The sequence below is a fragment of the Chenopodium quinoa genome, unplaced genomic scaffold (genome assembly GCF_001683475.1).
Source record: "Chenopodium quinoa cultivar QQ74 unplaced genomic scaffold, ASM168347v1, whole genome shotgun sequence".
NCBI lineage: Eukaryota > Viridiplantae > Streptophyta > Magnoliopsida > Caryophyllales > Amaranthaceae > Chenopodium > Chenopodium quinoa.
Window position 1 is genome coordinate 137,036 of NW_018744161.1, and position 8,249 is coordinate 145,284.

General features: G+C 33.8%; 1 protein-coding gene and 1 non-coding gene across 2 annotated transcripts; both read right to left on the reverse strand.

Annotated features, from left to right (window-relative positions):
• Positions 1-4,381: 4,381 nt before the first annotated feature.
• Positions 4,382-5,392, reverse strand: LOC110693807. Its single transcript, XM_021870956.1, is given in 2 exon segments — positions 4,382-5,292; positions 5,384-5,392. Coding segments are annotated over 2 exon segments (333 nt in total). The 3' UTR covers positions 4,382-4,968.
• Positions 5,393-7,931: 2,539 nt separating this feature from the next.
• On the reverse strand, positions 7,932-8,004 carry TRNAT-UGU. Its single transcript has one exon. It is a non-coding gene; the product is annotated as a tRNA-Thr (tRNA).
• Positions 8,005-8,249: the final 245 nt, after the last annotated feature.

Below are 8,249 nucleotides of genomic sequence, written 5' to 3' on the forward strand. Positions count from 1 at the left end.
CTTTGTGAGAATTTTCCATAAGGCGTGTGGCTTCTGGTTGGCCTATACATAATAAACTTTTACCATTAGGTTCGCTTTTGCATAATTAACCATTTATTAGGCCATATTGGGCCGCAAGTGTTCGTAAGGCTCGTTGGTCTTTCGAAGAAGTATTTTCGGGATATGTGCCTGTAGACACCCATCTGTGTCTCCCCAAAACCAAACCCAGTGATGAGTACCTTTCACATCGAATCATTATCGAATGAAGTGAAAGTGTGGAAGGTCTAGTGTTGCGGATAGTTTTTATTTATTTTCTTTCTCTCTGTTTTTGAAAACCTATTTTAAGAAAAGAGCCAATCCAGTTTGGTTTGGTCCATGGCAAGGGTCCAATAATAGTGTAGTTTGGTCGGGTTTTCAAAAATAAGCCCAATTCCGATGAATAATGAGGAAGTTATGGCCAAATTACTAAATTGGGCCCGGTTTGATATTTATATGCGGCGTAATGATCTAGAGGAGGGCCTAATATTGATTTATCATTCCTAATGCAATTAGAATTGATTATAGTCTTCTAGATTCTTCTATAAGGTTCTTTTCATTCCTAATTTAATTAGCATTGATAAATTGACTTTAGTTGACTTTTTAGAGTTTAAATCAGAATAAAAGAAGTGTTTTTAAGGAAAATACGATTTTGCCCTCCTGTACGGCTAAATTTTATCAAATTAAGAAAAAGCGTGGAAATTTTTTTCTAGCGCCTGACAACAAGAATAGCGACTGGCGCTAATGCTTGGCGTCTGGCGCTAGGCTTAGCGTCTGGTGCTAATTCTTTTTATTCTTTTCAAAACTCTGATTCGTTTTTTCTATCCATCCGGCTGATTTTCTCTATAAATAGCCTCCTAAACCTTCTTTTTCAATCATCAAAAATCAACAATTATCTAATTCTCTCTCTCTCAAGAAATTCTTACTCTCTTTCTCTCTCTTTTCTAAACTAGCTTCTCATACAAAATTCCGCATTCACGAGATCTAGAAACACCTAGCCAAGTTCGAAGTTGCCTTCGCCCTAGACGTGAAAGGTTTTAATTTCTGAGGGTTTGGTCCCAAATCTCTCTTTCAATTATTTAATTTGATTGTTGATTAGAAAGAGAAAAGAGGCATCCAAGTAAGTGCTTTAATTGTTTTATTGATATTATGATATAGAAATCATGTCTAGGTTGTTATTTTGATTCCTAGTGTCATGTTAGGGAGTTTTGATTTTCCTAGCATCATGTTAGAGTAATAACTATAATTTCTAATATCAAATAGTCTTATTATGATTTCTGCGATGCTTCCTATTTTCTTCCTAATATTCATGTTAGTATCACGTTAGGTCCAAAGCTTTGATTTTTAATGTTTAGTGACATGCTAGGGTTTGTTATTAATCGTATTAGTATCATGTCTAGGATCTTGCTATTAATATTATGCTTTAACATGATTATTTTATGATGATGATTATAATTGTTATAATACACTACTACATTTTCGACCTATTGCAACCCCTAATTCCGTTGCATTAGGCATCAAAATCAATGGCATTAGGCCTATTGCAACGGCCATGTACCGTGGCATCTGCTGGCGTTGCAGTAGGTCTAATGCCACGGTATATGACACCTAATGCCACGGTATCTATGATCTGTTGCATTAGCTTAATACCTAATGCAACGGCATAAATTATCCGTGGCAATAGATTACCGACTAATAATTATGATGAAATTGGCACCTAATGCAACGGTTGTTGTATACAACGATATATGGAGAGTGTATCTATTGCAACGACATTATTATTATTATTATTATTTTAATGGAACGGTAAAATAATATTATATGAGTTAGTTATATTAGTTGTAAATTAAATCACTAATTAAATTAGTCACTACAAATCTAAATATACTAACATGCTAAGAGAAACAAAAATTCATTAAATTTATATATATTATAATTATAATGCTAAATACGTACATTACAAAATATTACTTACTTGTTTTCGGTATGACACCCTACTAATAAACTAAAGTAATATAATTAATTTAATCATCCAAAATACAAATTCCAACATATATACATGGATTTGATGCCCCGCCCAAGAAAGAGACCCAAGCCCTAGTAGTCCTGCTAAATGGTGATTCAACATAGATTCCACATCTTGGAACCAAGCCAATTTTGGAGCAGCTTTGTGATAATGGAACCAACCGGCAAAAAGCATTAATGCTGCAAAGACCAATGCGCCAATTGCGGTACAATAAAGTTGTAATTCACTAGTTATTCCCGATGCTCGCCAAATCTGAAAAAACCCGGAGGTTATTTGTATTCCTCGGAAACCTCCCCCTACATCACCATTCAATATTTCTTGGCCCACTATCGGCCAAACTACTTGGGCACTAGGTCCAATGTTAGTAGGGTCGCTTAGCCATGCTTCATAATTGGAAAAACGGGCACCGTGGAAATACATACGACTCAGCCAAAGAAAGATGATGGAGAGTTGACCGAAATGGGCACTAAAATTTTTTCGGGAAATCTCCTCCAAGTCGCTGGTATGGCTATCGAAATCGTGAGCATCAGCATGTAGGTTCCAGATCCATGTAGTAGTTTCAGGGCCTTTAGCTATTGTTCTTGAAAAATGACCGGGTCTGGCCCATTCCTCAAACGAAGTTTTTACGGGATCCCTATCTACCAAAATTTTTACTTCTGGTTCCGGCGAACGAATAATCATTGAGTCCTCCTCTTTCCGGACAAGACATATAAAGAGACCTGCCAACATTCAAATAATTGGTGAACCTCGGAGAGATATTTAGAATTTTTTCTTTCACTTCTTTCTATCTTCCATCTCTCTATTTTTTTAGTTATTTACTAGAGCAATTATGATCTGGAAGTTGATCCAGGGCAAGTGTTCGGATCTATTATGACATAGATGTGCGGCGCTCAACGGACCCTTTTTTTGAGATACAAACCCCTTTTTGGTTTTTTTAAGGTAAAAATGACTTTTTTGTGCAACTTAGATTATTCTTATCTCAATTCGAAGGTATTAGATGTAGCTATTTAATGTTTTACATAGAATATAGGAATTTTTTAGATTCTATTCAAAAATACTCTATTCAAAATAGAAAAAATCACACAAACCGTTGTTAGTTATTACTAAGAAACCGTATTTAGTCATTCGACATTTTTCGAATATTTTAGTATTTTCTTTTTTTTAGAATAATTATGATTTTCGAGTAATGAATAATATTTCTATATCTAGATATAGAAATATTATTCATTATTTATTAATATTTTTTATATTTTAAATAGTAATTTATTTGTATTAATAGCTAATAGACGAAAAGAAATAAATCGATTTTGTACTGTATCTGTGTATTCTTTATCTTTACGAAATACCAGCCAAACTAGAATGATCGGAAAAGGCATATAATAAAATTCTTTGATTGGTTCTTCCTCGAAAAATGATTCTGTTTTATTTTATTTTACAAAAAGACCAAAAAGAATTCGAACAAATAACAAAAAAATTAGAAATAATAAGAATTTTTCTTCTTTTATTCGAAACACCCCGTGATCTTCAACCAATTATGCGCTTCAATATAATTCCCAGGAGTAAGCGTTATAGCATGTTTCCAATACTCGGCGGCTTGATCGAACCAAGCCTCCGCAATTTCAGAATCTCCTTGTCGAATGGCTTGTTCTCCCCGGTCAGAATAGGAGGGTCAACTCCTTCCCTTAGAACCGTACGTGAGAGTTTCCCACCTCATACGGCTCCGCAATCAATTCTTTTGGTGTCCCATTAAACCAAATGTGATTTCTTATAGATCTATATTCCACTGTTCGGAGGAACCAAAGGAGGTTAATCACATGAGTTTCAAACTTTCATTTTGATTTAATTAAGAATCAATTTCAGTTTTATCTTTTCTCCCACCTGCAGAAGAAGAAAACACGGATATTTACTCCTATCCTTTGTATTTTCCGCAAGGTAACTATCTCGGTTTTATATCGAAATTTATATAGAATCTTTGAAAAAAGATTTCCTTCCTAAACATAAGTAAGAAAGAAAAGACTTACTATCTTTGGGATTTGATCCTACACCGCCGCTCAAAACCTCAGTCTTAGTGGATCGACTCTATTACATAAGTTAATTCCTAACTTTTTCTATCTTATATTTCTATATAGGCATAAGTAAGCAGTTCTTTTCTTAATGTATTGGACAAAAACCTCATTAATTGATCTTTACGGTGCTTCCTCTCTATCAATTAGATGTTTTTTTATCCATAGATATAGAAAAAAGTATCTGGGCATATTTTGACTTCTATTAGTATGAAGTTTTTTTCTTTGCTACAGCTCAAAGAAATCGTCGTTTTGGACGATGCGTTTGTAGCGATCCTTTTTTTAGTATTTACTAGAAAATTGGGTCTTCTTTTTTCTTTCTATAGTGGAGATAGCCGCACGTAATGACAGATCACTGCCATATTATTAAAAGCTTGTGGTAAGAATGGGTTTCGTTCTAGTGCCCTAAAATAATATTCTAAAGCTTTCGTATGTTCTCCATTACTTGTGTGAATAAGGCCTATATTATAGAGTATATAACTTCGATCGTAAGGATCGATTTCTAGTCGCATAGCTTCATAATAATTCTGTAAAGCTTCCGCATAATTTCCTTCGGATTGAGCTGACATCCGTTACGGTCGTTATTCGATTCAAAGAATCGCCGTTCCAGAACCGTACGTGAAATTTTCACCTCATACGGCTCCTCCCTTAAATATAATATACATAATGAGAATTCAAAATACATGGAAAAGGGATTAAAACATTCTCATTATGAACTGAGCGGGGCTAGTGTTTTTACAAAAAATATCTAGCCAACCTTCTTGCGCAAGAGCTTTTACTAGAATCAAGTGTCTTGATACTAAATAGAAAGGATAACTTCAACAATTCCTTTGTCCTCAACGCCTCCTAATTTCCAGGAAATAGTCACTTCAACAGGCTTCGATGGTTATACGGGTATCCAAAGTACAAACGAGATGGATGTTTGTTGGCCCAACCATTCTTGTTAGTCCTAACCCAGATAAGAAAGGGAGTAGGTAAGTAATTTTTAACAAAGCTTTTGTGCTGTCGATTGCTAGGTGTAGTGCTTCTTCCCCTATGCCGCCTATTGGTACTATATTACTAGGAAGTAGGATTGACCTGTAATACAAAACACAAAGGTGTAACCTTTCGTTCAATACAAAAATCTATAAATGAAGCTATAGTATTTGAGGTTGCATCAATCGGGGATACACGACGGAAGGAATCGTTCTATTTCTAAACTTCACCTTCAACAAGCGTAGGTTTGTTTCTATAATATGGAATTAAGAATATTTGTTCTTTACTATCCCGAAGTGTGTGCTTTTCTCATAAGACTAGGAGCAGTAAAAAGAAACTAAATAATAAAGAAAATCAAATCACACCATCTCTGTAATAAGTAAATGCCTCCTTTTCTCCTGAAGTTGTCGGAATTAGTCGTAATAAGATATCGGCCACAATTGAAAAGGTCTTATCAATAAAATTTCCATTTATCCGCGATCTAGGCATAGGTATCAATCCATTATAAAATTCTTCTCATTACCCCTTAGTGGGAAAACGATTACACAAATAAAGAATTTGTACAGTACAAAATAACATAAAAACGGATTCCTTTCCAAACAAAAAAATTTCAATAAAGATACAAATTTTTGACTACTACGTATACTTCTATTTTATTTATTCGAATTGTTCCAAAAGCCCCCAACTCCTTTTTCAACAATCAATAAAAAAGAGTTGAATCCCATTTGAATTCATACAAATCAAATCGAGTAGTCTAGTAGCTATTCTGATTTCATCGAAGCGGAAGAATCAAAGAATTTTTCGATCCGATCAAAAAAAATTTTGATCGAAAGACGAAAAGAAAGAGAATCGAATAATCATTCTATGATGGAAATAGAATAGCTGGGAAATTTAAGAAATTTGTTGGTGAGCACTTTAAAACTAGACGGAAATTTTCTAATTTTTTTTTGAGAATTTTATGAAATTCTAGTCGAAATAAAAATCGAACCATGATCAAAAGGGATCCATTAATCGTCTATAATCTAAAAACCATAAACCCATCAATCCGTTGATTCGATTCGTTTCAATTAATTGATCGAAGCCGGTATATTATATATGGAAATATGGGATATAGAATAAAGGATAGGAACATCATCTTCGCAAATATGAATCAATAAATATATAACAAGGAAAAAACTTGTTTTTTATTTTAATTAACTCCTACTTTTTTCGAAAAAAATCTTCTATTACATTACTACTCCTTACGTTCTATTAGTAGTTTGTTTATAGTCAAATAGTATAGTATTGCTGCGTTAATCTTAGTCGTACCTATTTTATACAAACAAAAATCGAATATCGTTAGTAATAGAAATATCAACATAGTAATGGCTCGCTATTTCTTCGGTTTATGAGTCATAATCATTGTGTAGGAGAGATGGCCGAGCGGTTCAAGGCGTAGCATTGGAACTGCTATGTAGGCTTTTGTTTACCGAGGGTTCGAATCCCTCTCTTTCCGTCTTTTACTTTCACCTGAATGAATTCGCCAACATTTCTAACTTTAACAAATCAAATAACAAGAAATACTTTATTTAGAACATAAGAGTTGGGTCCTTCTTGTATTTTTATATATATTTCTTCTATTTCGAATTGCTGCGATACCTAAAATACTGGAAATAAAAGAATAGACAAGGAGTGAAAATTTTTCTGTGTATCTAGGATACATGAATAGGAAAAAACCGGGATGGGATAGAATATATGAGCGGGAGAAAATCTGGGGCAAACCCCCCACTTTTACTTTTAACCTTAAGTCATTTTCCGTTTCCAAAGGAAAGGGGCCAAATTGTCCGAACCCCTTTCTTTTGTATTTTAGTTAGGGTTACGTCTGACGAGAATAATATTCTACCACCAACAATTCATTGATTTGCAAACCGACCCACTTACTATCTATTATTTGATTGACTAATCCTTTATATGGAAATGGGTTAAGGGTCAAATGTTTAGGTAATTCCTCACGGGGGGATAAATCAAGAGAATTTTGAATTAGAGCTCTGGATTTTTGTTCCTCCCTCGCCATAATAGTATCCTTGGGTTTGCAACGATAACTTGGTATATCTACTATATGGCCGTTAACTAAAATATGTCTATGGTTAACTAATTGGCGGGCTCCAGGAATAGTCGGAGCCATGCCCAATCGAAAAAGGATGTTATCCAAACGCATTTCAAGTAATTGTAGTAAAACCTGCCCTGTTGACCCTTTGGCTTTTCTGGCGATACGAACGTATTTAAGTAATTGTCGTTCTGTAATACCATAATGAAAACGTAATTTTTGTTTTTCTTCTAGACGAATACGATATTGCGATCTTTTCCCGGAACGTGATTGGTTTCTAAGATCACTTCCGGCTCTAGGCCTTTTATTAGTTAGTCCGGGTAAAGCCCCTAGACGGCGTATTTTTTTGAAACGAGGCCCTCGGTAACGCGACATAAAGACTCCTTTCTTTATTTATTTTCTTTATTTCTATTTATATATATATATTCGATTTTACAAAAAAAACCGAAATTCAAACTGAACTAAATGCTAAATGAAATGAAATCCACTGAAGTGTTGGATTCCAATGAATAATGAAATGGGTTGTATATACATCATATACAAAATATATAGAATATTCTATATTTTGTATTAAAATATCTAAGTAAAAAGAAAAAGGAAAAGAAAGAGTTTTCCCGATTTGATTTGGTCTGTCGAGCTTGAACCCTTTTCTTTTTATTCCTAGGTGGAAGTTTCTACAACATAATCGATCATTATTTTTTTCTTTGTTCTTCGATTTCAAAGAAAAAAATATATAAAAAGCACAAATCCAAAAAAAAATCGAAAAAGCCGGCTATCGGACTCGAACCGATGACCATCGCATTACAAATGCGATGCTCTAACCTCTGAGCTAAGCGGGCTCCCAGAAATTATACATGCACTGGCATTCAATAAACTACATTTTAGTGTAAGCTTATTCATTTTTATTATTTTATGATATAAATTTTTTTTTGAAAGAAATAGTTCAAATCAAATATCAAATAAATAGAAATATTTACTTTAGTTTTTTTCTTTCTATATAGATTCTATTTTTCGTCTAGAACGATTCGATTCTATTTCAATTAGATTTATAAATTCTATGAAATTTGATTTTTCAAATCCATTT